Raw genomic sequence first — 23,506 nt, 5'->3', positions numbered from 1 at the left:
ACTTTGAATAGTCTATATAATATTGTGATTCTGATTATTCAAATAACTGGGAAACAAAACAACAGTCCAACGGAAAAAAAAAATATTTTATTTATTAAAGTGTCAAGCAAATCATAGAGTCAACCCTCTATAAAGGTGATGTAAGTCAGGAAATAGGCACAGATAAATAATTAAACAGGTAAACACGTGTCTTGAATACTATAATAAAATGGAATGAAACTTTCTGTGCGTAAGTATGCGTACAACATATTTTAGCGTTTTTCAAAATCACCCCTTAAGGGTAGATAAGTGGTGATAATGTTTGTATGAGAATATAAAAATAAATTGGGAAGATTTACTTAAAATTAATATTAATTCTCGTCAATATAGTTAATTAAATACATGTATATGACTATTTTTAAATTGAGACACTCAACGTAAAAAGCTGGCGAATTTTTTACGAAAAAAAAATTCTGCTAAGAATAACTTGAAACTTTGCATAACTGCTCGCAGACACAATAAATTCAGCTTTTTATAAAATTAAATCCTTAAAGGAAAAAAAGTTTTTTATTATTTTTTTTGCTTGTAGTTTGTAGTAAAACGATTCTGAAAGAGAATGCTAATTTAACTAACCATTGGCCTAAATACTCAACCCATTACATAATATTCTTTGTAAAAATATTGTTGTACAAGGAAAGTCCTACGACGTTATACTTGACAGTTTTGAAGGATTATATATCGAATACAGGTCTGTCGATTTAGTGTTGCTAAAAGATGAAGCAGTCCACTATTTGGTACAGTTACTTAATAGTCTTAACCCACCTGGCATTCCTTCTCAAATACTCCTCCTAAAGATTATAACTCCTGACGTACTATTACGCAACCTTAACCCTCCTAATGTTTGGAACGAGACTAGACTGCAAGTGACGGCACTCCACAACGTGTTCGACACCACTGTGCTTGCCCGATGCGCGCGGGCGTAAGCGGTGTTCATATCGCGAACACCGCTTATACGCTCTGACGAAGCCTTCGAGTCAAATAACCCCTTAAGGTCTGATTTGCAATGACCATCAATAATTGACAAGGCCAGTCGTTAAAGGTTGCAGGCACCGACCCAAGAGATGATTGATTTTCACGTGGCCTGTCTTAGAGTGAGGTCCAGCAGCAGCAGCCTGTTGAAGTCGGCACCAGCTAATGGAACCACATTATGTGGCACACAAAGACATTTTTTATTAAATCCTAACTTCCCGTCCACATCTTTGTGTGTGCAGACTATATTATATAGTTTTTTTTTGGTGGATACTTATAATTTCGAGAAAACAAAATTGTGTACAAATCGTGAGTTTTTACTGTCTTCAACGGAATTTAAAAAAACACAAAACTTTAATTATAATGTTGGTGCTACTTGATGTAATTTTGCACACTTGACATTTACAATAACGGGAAAAATATTTTCTACGACCAGAATCCAAATAAAAGAATCCCTTGACCCTGCAAACAAGCCCGTGCAACGCCGGTTACTTCAGCTAGCCTACATTAAAAAGGTACACATATATGCATGAATATACATTTACTAACACACACATAGACCGATAACAATATATAATCCAGCAATACTCTGTATATAAATATGCATCTACTAAGAATTTAGCTTTTAAGTGTCCGAAGTTTGTCCTATGTAGCTGACATTCCGCTCGAAAAATATGCTAACTCCAATGAAAATGCTGCGATGCTGAATATTATTACAACTACCCAAACTATGAAGAATGTTTGCAAATGTTCCATTCTGAGAGGGATTTTCTCATCGTCGGCTCTCTCGCCTTTTGGTGAAGCGTTCCCAAAAAGGTAATTTACTGCACCTGACTCTCTTATATGCCATATAAGAGGATTTACTAAGTCTAGGAATGGGAAGTTTCTTCGTAAAATAGCTACTAAAAAGATTGGGAAAACGTCTTCTTCTACTACATGCAGTAACGGTCGATTGTCTAATAAGTTCTCTGGCTTTGTAACTTCAAGCTTTGCTAACAGGGTGAAGTGGTCGGTGCGCGTCACTTGAACTTCGCGCCGCGCGGCGGACTTCGGCGCTCCTTCCCTTCCTACCTTCCCCCCCCTCTCTGCGTCCAGTGCTGTGTTTTGTCTTCCCCTCGTGAGGTGTCCGCGCATGCGCGTGGCGCCCTCTTGCTTAATTAAAACTAGGTGTAATGCCTTGAAGGCTCTTCTTGTTCGTTAGCAGTCAGTCGGTGCTGGTCGTGAATTAAGCATGTAGTCTGATACTTGCTTTAGAGAGAGGGTGTGACAGCGGGGAGAATGCACGTAAGTGTTGTAAGGTGGTGACCCTTACAGTAATGTAAACGGTACTTGGTAATAGCTGTATTATAAATTCTTATTTCGGCCGTCACCGTCTAAATTCTATTTGGCATTAATTGTTTTCCTTGATCGTTTTTGTATTAATACCATGCATAGTTTGTTTGACGTTTCTCCCCGTCTGGTCTACAGTCTTCGTTAGGACTTGTTTTTTACGTAATGTATTTAATGTATTAATTTGTGAATTTTCCTTTTATATCATGCTTTATCATGCTTTACAGTAAGCTTATACCGCCTAGTGTAGGTTAGGCCGCGGTCGCCTGCATGTTCATTTGACGTTTTTTGTATTCTCTAATGAGGCATGTCTGTGTTCACGACATTGTGTAAGCGTTAATACTTAATTGTAATATTTCTATCCATCAAGTATCTATCAAGTTTCTATTATGTATTAAGTATTTAATCCTAAAGAAAACATGGATATGTGTTCACGTATTTTGCCGTGGCATTTGTACCGCTAATGTTTCTTGCTATCAGTATTATTAAAAACCCAGTATTACTCTTGTATGTGAAAGAATGTTTTACGTGAGGCTTTTGCCCAGGATTAAACGACATGTATGTAAATTCATTCTTGCTATTTAAACCTTTGCATCCATCCTTGGCTATAATTGTTAGATTACCTCTTTGAAAACCTTTTATTCAGCATAATTTATTCAGTATTTTTAGGATAGTGTTACACGCAGTTGAAGGTTCACGTGAATGTACTTCACCTGTTTACACTGTCCCATGAAGCTCATGGAAGCCTTCAAGGGAAATAAAAAATATACTTAAATTTCTGTGAGTTTTTGTGACATGTATTCCATCTTCAAATGTATCTACTGAAACTAAACGGGACAAAATTAAGGCTGAAATTTTGTCGTTAAAATCAACTTCTGATATCATTGTGGTAAAATCGAACACTGCGTCTGAACCATATGTCAAAGCAAAACCTATGGAAAAATCTTCGTTTTTAATTTCAGAAAGAAAGTGAATATCAGGGTAGTACTGTGGCACGGTCAAATAGCTGGTGAACGATCCCGTATACGCATTGTTCAGCACTATGTTGAAAATCATAAGAGAATACACATAGAGTCTGAAACCAACAGATGATACCCGATAATGTAACATTCCAAGATAGAACAATCTAAATATCTCCAAACTTAGCAAGAAGGGTTGCTTCTCTGTCACAAAGTGTAGATAAAAACTACCTACTAAAACCAATGCCAAATAAAAACACCAGTACACTATCCAGAGCCTGTGATTGAATGGTAGGATTGCATTCATCCATCCAGGCATCTGCTGTGACTTCGGAACTACAAGCACTAGTTTTTCAAAAATGTACGGGTAAGTGGCATCTCTCAAAATGTGTGTCTGTAGGATAGCAAACGGATGTATTATATCGTAACTTCTATTAAATGACTCAGGCAAAACCCAATTTGTTAACTCTGTCTTGGGATTTATGACACTGAATGGTGATGCATTCGTTGCCTTCGCGAATGTACTGATAAATAGGCCTAAAATGCCACCCACTGTTTTTTCCCCGTTTGGCTTGGTCACTTCCGACGAAAATGGTGGAAAATCGAATGCAACACATATCACCGGATACCCCATTAAATTAATTCGTGGATTTTCATATGTGTTACCAGTGTTTGGCACGTCTATTGTTTTGCCTTCTCTCAAGAATGGATTAAAATATTTTGCAATTGCAATATTTCTTGAGTTAGCCAACTTGGAGTTTACGTTTATCATCAAAGCATTCAGAGTTTCGTACTTTCTCCAGCTGGCTTTCAGTAATGGAAATGAAATATCATTGTGGTTTTCTGCCAAATTCGTGTCAACAAATATTACTTGGGATTGTGGTTTCCATGCAGAAAGTAGAGAGATCTGGGCCAATCCATCCATAAACCAATGGACTTCTCCGCTGTCGGAGAGAAGGATAAAAGCAATACTTTGCGTAGGTAGGTTGTCAACCCAGCACGCTCCTGGACTGAGAGTGTACAGAGGCAGCTCTAATGAACGCAACGAGTTGACAAAGGTGTCCTGCACTGCGCCGAGGCCATCGGCGTAAAGAACAACTGTCCTTGCGTTGTCTCTCACGCGCCGGTCGACCACAGCCATCGCTTCCTTGACAAACTGCAGAGCTCGGAGCTTGTCCGTGTGCCCTGGAACGACGTGTACTCCCGCCGCCAAGGAGATCACTGCAAATAGCAGTGTCTGCATTGTAGCGACGCCTTGAACAAAGAGCGCAAGCAATCGGGTTTACCGAACCGAAGGTCATACACACATAGCAACTCAAACGCTTTGCCGTGCTTTGGAGTGTACCGAATCTGAAGTCAATTTGTAAGGTTTTCTAAAATTGTTCAGACTTTTCAATGTTTTATAGTGAAACATGTTGACCATATAGGTAATAAAACAATTTTTTTACACGGAATAATTTTAGAACCTTCCATTGTGTCAAATTTCATAACTCACCATTTTCAGTAAATGGTAGATCTATTGGTATACTTACCGTATTATATATATACGATAATATTATTCGGTTTTAAAGAAAATTTTTAACGATTAATAAAGTAGTATAACGAAAGAATAATTGACTAAAAATTATCAGGTGCAACAATGCATTAGTGAAGTAATTTTAAACTAATTGATTAAATGATTTGAGAGGGCAATATCAGCAATATCTATCGTTGGCAATTTTGCAAGTTTGATATTTTGGTCATGTCTAGAGCTGGTGGTTACAATTTTTGACTAATGATTGTGACTCTAGAATCAGGAACACCAGAAAAATTAATTATTGGGGTAGTGTATTTGAAATGAGGACGTATTTCAATCTTTTATAAATTTACTGTCAATAGCGCTTACTTTAACATACAAGAAACCACGGTATAACAGTGTATTCATTTAACTGTATCATACCTCATTCATAGCAGATTTAAACAATAGTTCTGCTTTATGTACTTGCTCTGTCACTATCACTGTCAATTCGTCCAGAACTCAAATATATGACTAATCACTTTTATTGTACCATCGTAAAATCGTTCTCGGTATTAGGTATTTACTAAGTAACGAAACGGTCGCACATAATAATCCATGTAGTGTTTTTATTTCTTGTTCTGCATGTGGGTGTCTTATCTTTGTTTTACTCAACTGTAGACGTGTAAATCATTATACATACTGAACGATGAATTTAAATACACACGCATTCGAATGCTACTGGTAATAAAATCATGTAACTCTAAGCAAAATCCAAATATTTTAAAACAATATCGAGTGTTGTCCTTGCCTCCCTAAAGCCCGACGTCACAGGTGAAGTCCACGAGCAAGGCAGCTTAAGTGCGATAACAGCACGCACATCGAGTGCCCCATCGACCTAACACGCATCCCACTAAACTAACGTGCGGTGTCTTTGGTTTACATGCATCTGTAGGACTTCGAACAGTGATCATATGAAACGCACTGTGCATGTAACGAACGACATACACCCGTTGTGTTAACGACCAGAAAATATTTATTAAAAAAAACTTATAGAAAACTCATGATTAAAAAAATTCAACACAACAATTAAATGTACTTTAGCTATCATTACCGAAACCGACGCGTATATATATATATATAACAGCTTTTTATAAGCGCCATTCAAAGCCAAACCGGACAGCAGAATCTTAAGCACTTTTTCCAATAAAGAACAGAGTACAAAGTATTTTCGGTTCCTAAGTGTCACAGGTAAGGCCTCTTAATTATGGCTTCCTTACTACTACGACTCTAATGCACATACACTATTAATAGCTGGATGCTTAAATAACTCGTGAAAGGTAAATAATCATAAACTTACAGCAAAAAGCGCTGTGCATGTGTGTAATAGTTCCGCTTTTGAAGATTAAGAATTTCCGAGTCCTCCGGTTGCAATAAAGTGCAGGCTTAAGTGTCGACAACGCACATCACCGGAACGAAGGCAATGCTCCGAGGTTATAGCCTAGTGTTTTAGCGATAGCTGGACCTCGATGGTTTACCAGCACTCGTTGCGTGCCCTTGCGCTATTACTGTAATTATCCCTCAAGTAATTATCGTTCAAGTAGGACAGTCAGCACTCGTCGTGTTCAACCCACTTAGCGCTGGGAAATGTTTGCTTTCCACGCTGAAGAGAGAAAAAAAAATAACTCCATAAAATAGTCATTTTGCGTGACTATTAAACATGGTGAAGGCAAAACCATTAGCGTAATCAAATATTCAGTTTATGAAAAAAATATAACGTTCGTTCAAGGGTGAACACTCAATTTATGCTGTAACCTCCCTACATTTGAGAAATCTAAGGTTTCTGAAACATCAACTACAGTGTGTTCACGTCTATATTAACCTTGTTTTTGTTTGGAGCTAATACTTCTGGCGGTGGAACTGACGACCCTCCCGCTTTCCCCACTCCCGACGTGCTGCCAAAAATAACTGTCAGTACACTATACCTACCGTCACGCAAACACTTAATCTTCACGACGCGTCCAGAGCAGACGAAAAGCGGAAGCACTTAGTCTCCGGAACTAAGGGCAATGACAATAGAGGAGTGGGGAAGGATGCCCCATCCCAGTAGGTAAACCCTTAAGAAGCAAAGTACATCACTCTTGCAGCCTCTTATTCGTCTCCAACATTATCTTTAACATACGCTTATATAAATAAACCACTATCTCAAATAACGAACCCCAATTTCCATTACGAAAAACAATCATACCACGAGACTGAATTTTTATAACCTATAATATTTTTTTCTCGTGATTATCTCTGGTATTACTTCTACATTATTGAAAACATTCACTGTAGCAATGTGTGTAATATATCATTCAAAATCTCACCCCACTTTAAACAACATTCAAAGATTTAAAAATATACAGTCTCTTAATATTTGCACGTTCCTGCGTGGACTTAACTTTAGAAAATTTCACCGTAAATTTACATAGAATACTGGTTACAAATTATACAGGGATCTTCGTGAATCTACGAATTCTTAGGTTACTTATTTTGAAAATGAATCCACAATAATTTTCATGGTCAATGAAACAAACATTTGAAAACGCGTTAAGGGTACACCCATAACATTTTTCTTCATTTTCACGTGTCTATTTACCCTTAAATAAAATTGAACCCAAAACTCGCCAGTCGGAATTCATCGTAGTTTCTACACTGAATCAGTATCTACGAATTACGAAGTAATCTTCATTTATTTGGTGTTAATTATTCGTTACTTTACTGTGATTTCCAACAGTGTAAGAGCCCCCACGGATGGTGCAACAAAATGTGTGTTTGTTTGCGCTACCGAAGTAAAATCATTGAAAACTGTAAAACGGCATGAACCACCCAATCTCGAGTGTTATGTGTGGACTGCTCGAAGGTAGGCTATATGAGGAGGTAGCCCCAACCAGATCCTCAGCCAGGAATTCGTCTGGAGTCTGAATTCTCATACACAGTCAGTGCATGCCTACTGCACCCGGATTTCTGTGCCCAGGGGTTTCCTCGTTTCTGTGTAGGTTTCACAAGCTCTCAACTTCACATAGCTTCAATATAGATTTAAGATAGGGGCGGCAGTCATGGCGTCAATTGCAGCCGTGGCTGGCCAATGCCCGAACAGGCACATGACGCATGCGACCCTCTCCCTGCATGGCTAATCCCAGCGTGACTAGATGTATAGGCTTCGGCCTAGGTACCTCCCTAACCCAGATTCTCCTAAGTTCAGGTAGGTAAGGATGTGGACTGCCCGCCACATCCACATTATGTACAACATGTGAAGAGTATTTTAGTAAAAAAATGTATAGTTAAATTTTATATGTTTATTTTTGTAGAAATGGTTACCTTTCATTATATATTTAATAAGCTCAAGGTATTTTAGTTTAAGTTGGTGGTTGGACTCTTGGCAGTGCGTTAACGGTCTTTGTAGCGCGCGCGGGCATGAGGAGGATATCACAGCCGGGGGGGGGGGGGAGTAGTGGGGGAAGGCGGCCAGTGGCCGTGACTCTTGGACGAGACACTGGCGCGAGAGCATGACGCTTCTGACAGCTTGTGAACTCCTCCTTTGTTGGGCGAGGATAGAGTTCTAGCACAAGGATAGAGTTCTAGTACAAGGATAGAGTTCTAGTACAAGGATAGAGTTCTAGTACAAGGATAGAGTTCTAGTACAAGGATAGAGTTCTAGTACAAGGATAGAGTTCTAGTACAAGACAAAAATTCTATTGTAATGTTTCAGAAATTTTCTTTTTTAAATATATTCTTCATTATTATTTGTATTTTTTTTCATTTTAAAATAGTTTTCTGTAATTTTATGATATTCCGGTAATCGCGCAATTGTTTTCTCCGTGTGCTCCTGGTTATCCCTGACAATATATTGATGGTTTTCTCCGAGTGCTTCTGATTATTCCTGTGGTATCTCCAAGTGCTTCTGGTCATTACTGAGAAATCGATTTCTGCGTGAAAAATATTTAATCTATGTGTCATGCAATCTTATTTTTTGAGTTACGTTTAAATTGAGAATTTCTGCTATCAAATTGTCTAACTAAAATATTTTTTTTCAGCTGGAATTTTAAAAAAAAAATCTATTTTTAAACAAATAATATGCTTCTAGACAGCTGAGAAGCATTAAAATGCAAGAAAAACTTCCTTTTCCTTGATGACTAAGACAGGTAATTTTAGCTTCGTAGCCAAGTACTCTTGTAGTCGTGTAGCCAAATGTCGTTGAATCAGTTGAAGTCAAAATACTGTTGGAGTCAAAGTCTGTTGGAGTAGTTGAGGTCTACCGTAGATTTGAAATCGTATCCTACTGATGAAAAGGTATCCTACTGAGTTTAATGTACGTGTAAATTTGCGTCCTAAACGTTAAATGTGCGTAGAGAAGACTGTAGTAACATATCCGACTGATTGACATAGTCATTCTGATGAGAACATATTTTACCAAGTTGAATTTTCGTCCAAATGTGTCTCCTTTTCATTAAATGTGATTCCTTTTACGCGAATTCACGTTTAAATGTGCGTTATTTTCGTTGATTCTGCTTTAGTTTCATTGATTGTGCTTTCTCTTTTATGAATTTGCTTACTTTCTTGTTTAATTGTGCTTCCTCTTTGTAGAATATGCTTCCGTTTGTGCTTTCTCTTTGTAGAACGTGTTTCCGATTGTGCTTTCTCTTTGTCGAATGTGCTTCCTTTTCGTTGATTGTGCTTCCGTTTCATTGATTGTGCTTCCTCCTAAACGAATGTGCTTTCTTTTCGTTGATTGATATTCCTCTTTGTCAAATGTGATTTCTATTCGTTGATTGTGCTTCCTCTTTGTAGAATGTGCTTCCGTTTGTGCTTCCTTTTCGTTGTTTGTGCATCCTTTTCGTTGTTTGCGCTTCTAATTGTGCTTCCTTTCTGATGATTGTGCTTCTTTTTTTTTTTTTTACTAATGTGCTTTCTTATTAGAAACTGCTTCCTTTTTGTCGATGCATGAGCACAGAAAAGTCTGTATGTACCCTGGACATGATTAAACTCATGATTCGGAGACGACTGGAATATTGGCGTGACATTGATCATGACATGTTTAAAATGATTGGCGCATTAAGGAGAATGAAACCTCCTGGTTCGGAGACACTTGGACTACGTGCATTGTTTTCTGCATGAACTGATTAGAAATGTTCACCGAGCATCGACGAAAAATACCTTTCGGCTACTTATTGAATGTGTTTGACCACCTAACGGATGCGCCTGGCTACCAACTAGATATGACTTTGCCTCCTAATGGACGTACGTTCCTGAACGACGAATATAAATTCCTAGCTACTCACCGGGCGCATATTGACACCTACCAGTCATGTCTGACCGTCGAATACATGCCTGGCCACTAACTGCTCGCGCCTTGTTGCTGACTGGACATGTCTAGCTGATAACTGAACATGTCGGCTACAAACTGAATGCACCTGGACACCGATTACGTGCCTGGCTACTGAATAGAAAGGCTTAACCACCAACTGGATACATCTTGTCACCTACTGGATGTGCTTTTCTGTCCACTGAATATACGTGTCTGGTCACAGAATGGAGGTGTCTAGCCAACAACTACTGGATGTGTCTAGCCAACAACCTGAATATGGCTGTATGATAAATACATGTCTGACCAATAAGTATACATGTCTGGCCACCGACTGTATGTGCCTGACCGCCTATTACGTGCCTGGCTACTGATGAATAGACATGCCTGGTTAATCAACTGTTATGTACAACTGACTCGGAAACACATGGCAAGGCATGCAAAGGACTCGCTTCGCCTTCTAAGAAGACTGTAGAAATCGAGAAACGCTAGTAATTTACTTGTTTGTATTTATAGAATTTATGTAATAAATTTTACGTATGATTTTTTATTTATTTTCTCGAACCTGCAACCTTTACGATAATTTTAATTAAATTAGTAGGCCTATGCTTTTACCTGAAATTATATTATTTTGCCTTGATCAAGGATCTAAGCAAGGACAGGAATCCATATATTTAATCATTATATTAGAACGTGAATTTTTGATAAATTTAGAACTTTTTCCCGAATTATTAGCTAAATAATTACAGAATTTCAAGATGACGGTCAATATGCCATCATCGGCTTACTGGAGACTGGTATAGGAGGAACTTATGCCTCTTTTAGGACTTTTCACCATATTTATTAAAATTATTATATTTTACATAAAATTAATTTTTTTTAATCGTCCAGGGATTGAACGAAGGACAGGAACCGATCGAATGAATTAGTATATTGATTGTGAATTTATTTAATGAATTTTGGAATTTTTTTTCCAAATTTCAAGCTAAATAATTACGCAATTCCAAGATGGCACCCAAATGTCCAGATGGCGGGTGCCGCAGTAATAATAAATGATTGCTGCAATCTAGCAGGTAAAAATTTAACTAATATGAGCGTAGCGCATTCTAGCAGATGAAAACAAGATGCTGGTGTCCAGCAGACGAAAACATGATGTCGGAAATGATGTCATACTAGCAGGCGATATATATATATAGCTTGGATTAGTGGTGGGTGGTCGTCTGTCGGTGGCTTCCGTGGAGGAAGGACCTGTCACCATTTTTTATTTTTGCCCTCACTGGGTTTGAACCGAGGACTCCATGTTGTAAGTACGATTTTAAATAATATTTTGTTAAAATTAAATTACATTTTTTATTTATTTAATTTTTTTTTGAATTTATACCATTAATATTACGGATTTTCAAGATGACGGCCGTAACGTAAATTCCAACGTTCTAGAATCAAATATGGCGGACATAACGTAAAGTGTAACGATAACGTCATAGTCATCTAAAATGGCGGGCGTAACGAAAGCAACATTTCTTGAATCTAAGATGGCAGGTGTAATGATATATGCAACGGTGTTTTTTTTAAATATTATAAAATTATTATAATTAATTATTTAATAGTTAATTTTTTACTCATTTAGAATTTATTTCACTAAAATAGGACAGCAAATAAAGATTTTCAATATGGCGGCCATAACGTAAATTGCAACGGTGACATCATAATCCTATATGGCGGCCGAGGTTTAGGTCAGAGCTTCCCCACCAGCTCCTTAGAGCGGCTAAACCATGGGGAATTTAAGCTGTCTTGGGGACATTTCAAGTCGTTTGTATTTTTCAGGACAAAACAGGAAATTTTATCTCAAAATGGAAATTTTATCCGCGCAAATGGGAATTTTGAGGAATTTTGAATCAATTTGATTCATTTTAGAAGGTCAAGGTAATCCAAGATAGTTGTCGTGACGTCACAATGTAAACAATCATCAATCCACACCCAGAACCCAGTCCCAGTACCGGCTATCCTACACTACTGAACAAAAATATTCAAGTTAAACTCAGAAATATTTTAAATGTATATATTAATAATTATATATTATATGAAAACAATTAATCACTACAAAATAGTTTTTGCATTAATACTGAGTTACAATTTTACCTGGGAATTAATGCTTTGTTTTGTCTCAGTACCTCAAATAGTTATATAAGTTGTTTGTAAACTGTTCCCCGAATAGCTTTCGAGTATTAACTGCGCACATAATGAGCATAATATAATAGTCTAATTATGAAATATTTTATTATCTTTTCCATAGTTTAAAAAAATGCTTGAATGAAATATCCAATGAAATTTAAAATTATGCGCCAATTTTCATTATACACACTAAGAATTATCTCGAAAAAGGTATTTCATATATGCAAAAATAACCATAGCCATGTGTTGTACAAAGTTACTATATATTACTTGTAGTACTACAATTTATTTCTTGGCCACTGTTTTCCCCAGGAATATTTTGCGAAAGTAGAGAATTTTTTTTTCTGTGTGATTTCCGATCTGGAAGGCACCCAACGCGCAGTGTTGCCAACAGTGCGGCGAGCGAGCCGCGGGCAGGGAAGGAACGTCGCCATTGATCCCCGGCTGACGTGACGCTCCGCATGTTGGCAGGCCTGGTTCTTGTAACTGACGGAAGGATTGATGGCGACCCGAGTCGCCCGCCTCTGAGGGACACCGCCCCCTCCCCCCCACCCCGCGCTGCACCGCTGAAGGTTCCTACCTTAGACCTGCGAAGGGGTCTTCGTTAGCTGGAGGATATCTTCCGAGTACTTCCCTTGAACATGACTGCAGAGTGTTAAAAACAAAAGGTGCGTGTTGTTATGATTATATAAAAAAATAAACTTAAGTATAGAGCAGGGGTGGCCTCGTCTGATTGATTTCATGGTAAGTGTGAGAAGCCTATTTTTTTTTGTTCAGTTAATTGTTGCGTCATATTGGTTAGAAGTTCAAAACGTTGGCTGAAGTATAGTGTCTGCATTGTGGAAACAGTTTTAGTTAAAAGGTTTTTTTTATGAAGGTGATTGTTTCTAACTTACTAACCACCATCCGACGTTTTCAAGCATTATTTCCGCTATGTTTTCAATGGCACAATATGGCGATGGTGAGGTTAATAAGTAACTTCAACTAAATCACGGCATGCCGTCTCCTAACAATTCTTAATCCCATGTATAGATTTAACATCAAAAGGAAGCTAATGCAGCGTTCGTCAAATTGAAAAGAAACAAAAAAGTGGCCCATGTCATTGACACCATGAATATGATCTGACATAATTTTTTTTTCGCATAATAAATTTTAAGTAACCCAGGACAAAATCAAATAGAATTCTGCTGGTTTCAGCAATTAAAAATATGAATTTATAGAAAACATGAATGAGCTTATAATATTTAATTTGTTTATTATCAGAAATATTTTTTATTCGTTTGCAAATAATAATCCATTTGTTATGTTATATACCTTGTGTGTGTGAACCTACAATTGTTGGAATGTGCATGCGCATTGAACTTTTTCATATTAAATTTCCATTGCATAATGAGCTCGTATTTCGTTGCATACAACAAGTTTACCCTCCAAGTACCTACAGAAGTTTATTTTAAAAAACTTTCAAAGGCTGGTTAAGTCTGCAGCAATCACACAATTCTTCCTTCCACTCTAATGTTTACCCTGTTTACTACAGGACTAGTTGGGATTTGGTGTGATTTATAACGAAAATCTAGTTACCTTAAACTAAAAACAGCGCATTGTTGATTTGCGGTGTTTTTTTTTTTGTTGAAAAGTCTGTCAAATTATTGCAATTCATAAGAGCACATCAATGATCTTACTCCTGTCTTCCGCATACGTTTAAGACACCGCCCTACTGTCGGCGTCTTGTCGTCATGTTGTGACCTCAAACTGAAAGTAGAGGTAGACATCTGGGTGGACTGCGCAGTAGAGAACATTTGTGGACATCATCTACAGTTCCTGAAAACACGTGATACGTTCGCTTGACCAATCAGCATTAACAAGACATACTGTAAAGGACACCATAACGAAACAATTTAACCTGTCAATTGAAACTGCATTGAAACATGTAGTTTGATTTTAAAATTTAGAGTTCATGACTAAAAGACATACTCCCAACGCGAAACATCCAAATTGTCTCTAACTATGGAAAACATTCTTCAGTATCTAATACCTAAGCGGGCATCTTATCATTGCCAAAAAAAAAAAAAAGGTACGTAAACTTCGGCTAGGTGCGGAAAAGGTTAAACTCGCTCTTTCTTTATCTTCGTCAACTCTAATGTTGGGGCAAAACAATAATGCATTTGGCATTAATGTGATGGGCCGACGACTGATAGCTATTTGAAGCTGTACACTGCTGTACATAGTCGAGTGTTAGGTAGAACAAGGGAACCATTTCAATGAATTCATTTTTTTTCTACTGGATAGATAAATGGCATACCACCGTTATTTTGAATCACAGAATAATGCTAAAATTGCTATAAAATTGTAAGTTATTTGTTTTAATGAGGTTTAGAAACATTCCAAACAAAAATAAAAGACAGAACTTGGTATAAAAATTTACAAAACAACATTGCACCCAATGATTTTAAAAGTTATAATGAAAAACAGACACGACAATATCAAAAGTAAAATTTTGACAGTTATTGCAATATAAGGAAATTAGTTTTAATAAAAACGTTGCGATTCAAATGTGCTATTTTATGCAGTTTTTGTGATTTGTTTACTTCTATTTAGTGTTTCTGTGTAGAAACAAAGCCTTTAAATCTCGTTCTTAGAAAAAAATTATATTTATTTACAAACAAAAATACTAAATTGTTTTACATATTGTTATTCTTTGCTTCTTTGATTAGTTGTGGCAGAGACCACGCACATATATTCTGATAAGTGGAAAAGTAACTATTGATACTGTTAAATAATACTGTAGTAGAAATTCATAACAATGTATACAATACTAAATTCCACTCATTTTACAAGAAAAAATCGTTGTTGTAGCTAATTGCCACCAAATTCAGGAATATAATTTAGTAATGTACCGTGTCTGAACGGAGTAACATATTAAAAAAAATTAACCACTGAATTTTAGGTAAATGATTGCGTATACTTGGTTATTTGCTGGCTAAAATTAAAACATTGCTGACTAATTTAATTTGTACCAAAAATCCTGACTAGTCAAGACCATTCCTAACCTAACCTGCAGAAAAAAACGTACTTTATGAATAAAAATATATTGGAAGTAAGTTGTCTTTTGTTCAGGTTATATACCTCCGTGCAATGACATTGATTCATTAAGGTGGGCAAGTCCTCACAGAGTGTATTATTTAAATATAAAGCAGTTGAATACAGAAAGGCTTATGCACTAAATCAAATTGCTGCACAGGGCACAGAAAAAGATTTTTGACGCTTGTCATGTTGTGCCCTAGGTGGGCGCCCTTCCCTTCTACCACTTGTCTTGTAATTATTTAGTAATATCTCTAAAACGACGCCTGCGGGGTTTGCTACCCGCAATGCTTGCGCGCCAAGTTACCAGTCTAACAGCCAGGGGAGCAGTGTTTCTGCTAAGAAAATAAGTGGCCCAAAGAAAAATAACCGTTCCTATTGTCAGCATCCGGTGATGACGTCACACCGGGAGTCAGCCATTGTCGCGACCACATAGAAGAGTGTTCTGGGCGGCTCGGCGCTGCTCCGGGTGGATGACCCCTGGAGGTGAGTGGGCCGCTGCCAGCCTCAGAGACGTCGCTCCGCCGCCGAGGCGCCGACTGCGTGGACAGCCTCACGCTGCCTGAACTCCGCGGGAACTGCTGCCTCTGGGCTGGCCACGGGACACTGAGTCCTGAGGTGGAACACTGTAGGAAGAGGTTGGAAATACTCAAAGACAAGTTTGGACTTGGTCATTTTGGGAAGACGTTGCCGTTCGTCGCAGAGTTTGTTGGACACTTACTACTGGACTCAGTTGCTGGTGACGATTATGGTTGGAGTCGTAGAGCTGGTCGGTGGCTGATGGTAGTGGCGGCGACTTTTATAGATTGGACTTAATTTCCTGGACGAGACTACGGTACTTACGTGTTCTCACCTGAGTTACGAAAGAGGCGTTACGATTACGTAATAGGAAAACCACTATGCGGATTCAAACTCAGTATGGCAGGGCATTCATGAACATGATTGTCCGAGGTATTTACGTACGTGGGTTCGCAGTTGAGTCACGTGAGACAGTCGCGCGCTCGTAAAGAGACAGGCATCTGTTGCCGGCAGCGAGCAGTGGAGGGCAAGGACCGGCAGTACACAGACACGAGCGACTGCTGCAAGTGTTGCCGAGCGCTCGGACTGGCAGCTCCGAGTCGCCCTGCAGCGCAGACACCAGGCGAGTTGCGACTAGCGCCGAGGAGTGGCTTTACACACCTACAGCTGTATCGCGGTGCCCTGGTGATGTGTTTATATTTTAGTATTTGTTGGTAATTACGCATTTCATTCGCACTAGTCCTTTGGTGCGCACAGTTACCAAGTTAATTTGTATTAACAATTGTTTTCCTAAACCACCAATGTGATTTATATTAAGAGTTAAATCTTGTATAATATTGTTGTTTCATTGTGAATTGGACATTAATATTAGTGTTTTTTTATATTTACATTGTGTAGGTGAGGACTTGTATATTAAGTGATAATTCAGATTACTTCTTTATGTCCCTTTCAGTGATTATCTTTTGGAGTATCTTAAGCCATATGTATAAGACGATGAAATCATGTTGTTAATTGCTTTGTTTGCCTTTGTATAACGCTTGTAAGGCACGATTGGTAATGTTAGATTTATCTGTTACAGTGCAATCTCATAGTAACACTCGGTGTACCCTTCAGAAGAATTGAAGTATTGAATGAAAGATTGGTGAATGTCACATATTGTGAACTTGTTAATAATAATTTTGAATAAATGTTGTGTTAAAATTTTCGGCGACGCCTTCCAGGTTATTTCCGTTGTCATGTGCCCCTCCAGTGATAAGTCCCATAATTTTCTGGGACTCTTAATATTTTGGTGAGGGGCCTTTACCACCGTGAAAAAAGTGGGCGTTTTTTGGTATGAAATAACACGGTCGATAATTAACATTAAGTAATTTCGACACTTTTATTCTAAAAAAAATTATCCAGGTGAGTATAAAAAATATTAGCTAACAAATTCCAGTAAGGTAAAGTTATTTAAAAATTATTTAAAACGAAAGGTAGAATTACAATCGAACTGAAACCACATACTAATAGAAATATGGTTGTTCCTTTCCCTAAGAGTGTTCATATATTGAACAGGAAACTAGGCAAACAAGGAAAGCGCTCTTCACGCACTCTGCCCGCACGGCCAGGCTGCTGATGCGTCACTGCAACTGTTCTGTGGGACCAGGCGCTCGAAGCGGGCCGCGTGGAACACCCAGGTACTCCATCCACTCCGCGTGGTTTGGCGCGGGTTGCAATACAGCTCCAGTCCGGAGGCTGGAGTTCACGTGGCTGCGCTGTCGGCGTGTTCAGTTCGCCCGGTGTTCATCGGCACTGTCGGTGTTCGTTTCGGCACAGCGCATCCTGTTTCCTAGCGGGTGACATTTCACGTCTTTAAATTTTAAAGTTGGATGAATCCGGGAAAAACCACCAATCCTTTCACTGTTTCTAGGCATTATTTTAGAAGTTAAGTCTGTTAGCAAACGTCAGACTTACAAGGTGTAAATGATTGGGACATTACTTATGCCTTTTCGAGTCAAACACTCAGATAAATAACTCAAGATTTAAATCATACTTAAAAAAAATAAAAAGTCAACATTTATTTCGCATAATTATGTAGACTCGTGATTTTTATAGAGCGATATTTGTCCTCTGCGCAGAGCAACAAATGTTTCCTACGATTTGGCAACAGTTTTTTTTTTTTTACAAAATCAGCTTAAGTAAAGTTTATTACAAATGGTACTAAAATAGACCCTCGTTTTTTTTAATTGAAAAAAATATTTTTTTTTATATTGGTGCGGACTGTATTTACATATGCTAGTCGCGAAGCACACACTTCAACAGCAGTGGAGCTGAGACTCACTAGTTGCTGAGATAATGAAGAACCTCAACAATGAGGCTGCTGCCCTCGGCACGATACGTGTTTTGACGTGAACACGTCTTTAAAATTGCTTCCATAGTGGGAGGTAATTAAAAAAAAAACTAATGATAAAATCGGGGGATACAGTTTGGTGTTGCAGCTACATATCTATAATCTCCATCTAAAATTTAATTACACCACTGGATAGCTAAACGATCAAAGAATTCGTTACCCTAAGTGAGGACTGTGACGCGCCGCCATTTCGTGGTCATTTTGCGGCGTATCGAGATTTCCATTTAATATATCTTTTGACTCGGAGATGCTACGGCGTTCGTTTAGGTTTCAATCGTCAGCTCTCGTCAAAATCTATCGATCGCATTTATAAAGCATTAGTGTAAGATAGTTACAGTGAGTATACATGGTGTTAACATAAAAAATACATAATCAAAAATATATAATGTCAGCCTATACGCGACTTCTTAGTGTTCAAACATGATTTTAACATACATAAAATAGTTTATTGTATATTTTGAATTGAAAATATTATCCGTTGCGTACACGTATTCACGTACAACACACGGCCGTGTCCATGACACAGCCACGCCCCATTTTTTCTACTCGTTCTGACAACATACAAGCCGCTGAGTGCTTCACTTCAGAGCTTTTGTCTCCATCCCTGTTCTGCACACGCCAGGTTCTAGCCTACATGGACAGGCTTAGCATCAACTCACCCCACATCAATGTAGAACATGTCCGGTGTTAACCGAACATATCCCAAGTTCACCGCTCGCTTGTGCAACCTCACGGAATTTAAAAAAAAGCAACATTATACGACAGTTAATATATTTTCATGATTTAAGAGTATTTTAAATGTCACTGACCTAAACCAAACAACTTTTCTTTTTAGTTACAATCATTTCCTTCCCAGAACCAATATTATAACAAATTGTTGTGAGAATATTAACTATGTAGCAACTTAACATACCTCATACTTTTGCTATATATATAGTGTAAGGTAGAAGGACAGAAAACATTTTTTGAGTTATTAGCTATAGTTGTTAACCTTTGACCTCATGTCCTAAATGTCCAAGTAAGGAATATATAAATGTTTTTAGATTTTGTTGAAGTTTACCCAATCTTGCCTGTAAGTCATCAAATTTGTGGTAGTAATAGGACCAAATAACTATTGTTGTATTCCGCGATGTATATTTATTCCAAATTAATCATTATTTAACACAACAGGTTTCAGGAAAATTACTTATGCGCTTCCAAAGTCCAATATATATATAAATGTAGGACAAACTTGCAACTTTGGAAATCATAAAAAACTAAATTCTTTCTTTAATAGATCTTCATTTTGAAAAGAAATCTAGTTTTATACACTTTCCAACGGTATTCTTCATGTCATTTAAATGAACTACGTCGTGGTCAAAGTAAGAGATACTTGTTTGCCAAGGCCGAACACTGGCACTTGCAACGATGCGATGGTCTCAACGTAAGCAGGTAAAAAGTTTGTCACTTTCTTGCGCATCCAAAATGGCCCTTGTCTTTGTCGATCATTGGGTTAGGAGTTCAGTGACGTGACCAGGGTTGTGATTCTGAAATGCACACTGCGAGCAGGCGGTAGACGTTTTTTACAAACTCCCCAGATACGAGGCTATGGCCATTAATGATAGTAAAATGAACCCATGCTCTGCCGAACGCTACATCCGTAATCGTGTGCATGGAACACAACACACAGATTTGGAAGCTCTCACAGATAAATTTAGTAAACAGAACTTGACAAAACATGAATAATAATTGTAGCGCGATACTTGTTGAGTCGCTAAACCCCCACTCCCACTCCGTTTCATGTTATCCTTTTTTTCTTTTATTAGTCATCGTTTGCTATTGTGAACACGCCCTCACTGAAATAACTGATGATCACTGTGACTCCCGACGAACAATCGGACTGTTTCAATTTACTCGTTATCTCTGCGCTTCATATTGTAGTGGATAGTAGTCAGCTTTAGAGTGATCTGCTCTTAAAGAACTGACTGTTTACATAGATGGTTTTGCAGGAATCGTTGACGAGGAGACACATGAGGAGGAGAGGCGAGGCGAGGAGAGGATTATAGAGGTTAGGGGAGGCAGGGAGAGGTGAAGATAGAAGGAGAGAGGCGGAGAGAGTAGAAGAGTGGCGAGGAGAGAGGCGGGTACAGGAGAGGTGAGGAGAAGAGAGGCGATAAGAGGTGGAGAGAGGCGATAAGAGGTGGAGAGAGGCGATAAGAGGTGGAGAGAGGCGAGTAGAGGTGGAGAGAGGAGAGTTGAGGAGAGGCGGGGAGAGGAGAAGAGTGGAGAAGAGGGGCGAGGAGAGGAGAAGAGAGGCGAGTAGAGGCGGAGAGAGGAGGAGAGAGGCGAGTAGCGAAGGAGAGGCGGGTGGAGAAAGAGAGGCACGCATCTGCCAGCAGCTGCAGCGCCCCGGCGAGGAGAGGTGGAGAGAGGAGAGGTGGGGAGAGTGGAGAACGAGAGGCACGCACCTGCCAGCAGCTGCAGAGCCCCGGAGAGGAGAGGTGGAGAGAGGAGAGGTGGGGAGAGTGGAGAACGAGAGGCACGCACCTGCCAGCAGCTGCAGCGCCCCGGCGAGGAGAGGTGGAGAGAGGTAAGGAGAGGCGAGTGGAGAAAGAGGGCACGCACCTGCCAGCAGCTGCAGCGCCCCGGAGAGGAGAGGTGGAGAGAGGAGAGGTGGGGAGAGTGGAGAACGAGAGGCACGCACCTGCCAGCAGCTGCAGCGCCCCGGAGAGGAGAGGTGGAGAGAGGAGAGGTGGGGAGAGTGGAGAACGAGAGGCACGCACCTGCCAGCAGCTGCAGCGCCCCGGAGAGGAGAGGTGGAGAGAGGAGAGGTGGGGAGAGTGGAGAACGAGAGGCACGCACCTGCCAGCAGCTGCAGCGCCCCGGAGAGGAGAGGTGGAGAGAGGAGAGGTGGGGAGAGTGGAGAACGAGAGGCACGCACCTGCCAGCAGCTGCAGCGCCCCGGCGAGGAGAGGTGGAGAGAGGAGAGGTGGGGAGAGTGGAGAACGAGAGGCACGCACCTGCCAGCAGCTGCAGCGCCCCGGAGAGGAGAGGTGGAGAGAGGAGAGGTGGGGAGAGTGGAGAACGAGAGGCACGCACCTGCCAGCAGCTGCAGCGCCCCGGAGAGGAGAGGTGGAGAGAGGAGAGGTGGGGAGAGTGGAGAACGAGAGGCACGCACCTGCCAGCAGCTGCAGCGCCCCGGAGAGGAGAGGTGGAGAGAGGAGAGGTGGGGAGAGTGGAGAACGAGAGGCACGCACCTGCCAGCAGCTGCAGCGCCCCGGAGAGGAGAGGTGGAGAGAGGAGAGGTGGGGAGAGTGGAGAACGAGAGGCACGCACCTGCCAGCAGCTGCAGCGCCCCGGAGAGGAGAGGTGGAGAGAGGAGAGGTGGGGAGAGTGGAGAACGAGAGGCACGCACCTGCCAGCAGCTGCAGCGCCCCGGAGAGGAGAGGTGGAGAGAGGAGAGGTGGGGAGAGTGGAGAACGAGAGGCACGCACCTGCCAGCAGCTGCAGCGCCCCGGAGAGGAGAGGTGGAGAGAGGAGAGGTGGGGAGAGTGGAGAACGAGAGGCACGCACCTGCCAGCAGCTGCAGCGCCCCGGCGAGGCGAGCCGTGCCCGCGTGCACCACGTAGGTGATGCAGCAGGCGGCGGCGGCGGTGACGGCCACCAGCAGGCTGAGCGCGCTGCCCGTGCCCACCAGCACCGTGCTGGCCTGCCACCACGGGCTGGGGATGTCCCAGAAGCTGCCGGCACACCACACCCAGTCACGTCCAACATCTTACCTCATGCGCTCTCATGCACACACTTTACTTAGTATAAAATATCCGGTGTTGTAAATTTATAACTCTGCATTGTGATGATTCAAAGAATTTCAAATTTGATATGTTATCATCACCATATCTTTGAAATCGTTCCAGTTATCTGTCAAATGAAGAATAAATAATCATGGGTTTAATATCTAAAACAAGTTTGAATTTTATGTGAATAGCATTATCAGTTTTTAAGTTAAATCTGTATAGTTGCTTTAGGTATTTAGTTGTTATCAGAAAAAAATATTTAATATGTAATAAATAACAAATTGCATACAGACACCCGGAGTTTAATTTTTTTTTAAATTTATGAATGAACGAATTAACGTTTATTGTTTCGTCATCTTGGAGGCAAAGAGAGATGGCAGATATGTTGGAAATGCGCTGGTGAAGGGAACGGAAACACTCCGAGAAAGCCCACCGGCCCACTGGTTTCCCGAAATTGATCCACTCAATACCTTGGATTCCTCAATGTTCTTTATTTATGTCATTTAGTGTGTGACGATGCTGCTCCTTTGGCCTCTGATATAATAGCTATAAGTCTGCCGTGTTATTATAACAATAGATAGAGCATTGTTACTGTGTTTCGATGATCCTGTAAAAACATCAAAGATTAATGTTGTATTTACTCAAAGTATTAATAATTTATTTCGAAAGTTTACATTTAACTTGTTTTAATTACTATTATGCATTATTTAATTATGCATTATTTTGGGTGTTTTATCGTTAGTAACATTTTTTTAGTTTTATTTTCTAAAAAAATATTTTTAATCATTTATTTTTTTATTTGTGCTTGATCAAAGTATCAAAATAATTTTCAGCACTTTATTTAATGTAAATTTTTCTTAGTTTTGATACTTATGTTTAAATACATGTGTGCATCACTGTCGAGCTTCTAGCGTTTCCCGAAACATATATATATATATATATATATATATGCATTTGAGCAGTTGCTTGGTTATTTTTTTGAAATTTTGTGTGGGACAATAATTGTCGACCCTGGTAAATCTTGGATGACACCGAAGTAGAACTAAATAAATATTTGATGTAACTTAACAGTCACTTAGCATCAATTTCGAAAAGACCATTATGTCAACGACGTGAGCAACATGTTACTGAACATAGCATGAAGTATAAATAACTGCTTATGAAAGCATTTCACAGCAAGTAGTTTTTTTAAACCAGTATTTCAGCATTTTAGAATGTTCAAATCCGCTGGTATGCACTGTCAATAAATTGTTTCGTGAAGACAGTTTGGAAACCATGCGTTAGGCAAATTAAATTTGTTTAATAGTTTCTTACGTTTTTCTGTTGCGCACGGGGGATTAATGCGACCGGTCTTCCAGGATTAATAACTTTAGACTCTGAACTACTTGGATACCAGCTCGGAGCTCATAAATATGACTCATGCCGGGGTGTTGGACT

General features: G+C 39.7%; 1 protein-coding gene across 1 annotated transcript in view; it reads right to left on the bottom strand.

Annotated features, from left to right (window-relative positions):
- The window catches only part of LOC134533439 (LHFPL tetraspan subfamily member 6 protein-like), a 202,087-nt gene that overhangs the window by 49,995 nt on the left and 128,586 nt on the right, over positions 1-23,506 (bottom strand). The window contains exon 3 of the mRNA XM_063370962.1: positions 21,849-22,015. Within this exon, the coding sequence (XP_063227032.1) occupies positions 21,849-22,015 (167 nt within the window). The remainder of the gene's footprint in view (positions 1-21,848; positions 22,016-23,506) is intronic.

Source organism: Bacillus rossius, chromosome 6, assembly GCF_032445375.1.
Source record: "Bacillus rossius redtenbacheri isolate Brsri chromosome 6, Brsri_v3, whole genome shotgun sequence".
NCBI classification, from domain to species: domain Eukaryota; kingdom Metazoa; phylum Arthropoda; class Insecta; order Phasmatodea; family Bacillidae; genus Bacillus; species Bacillus rossius.
Note: the sequence above shows the minus strand (reverse complement) of the source record. Positions and strands in the feature narration are given on the sequence as shown.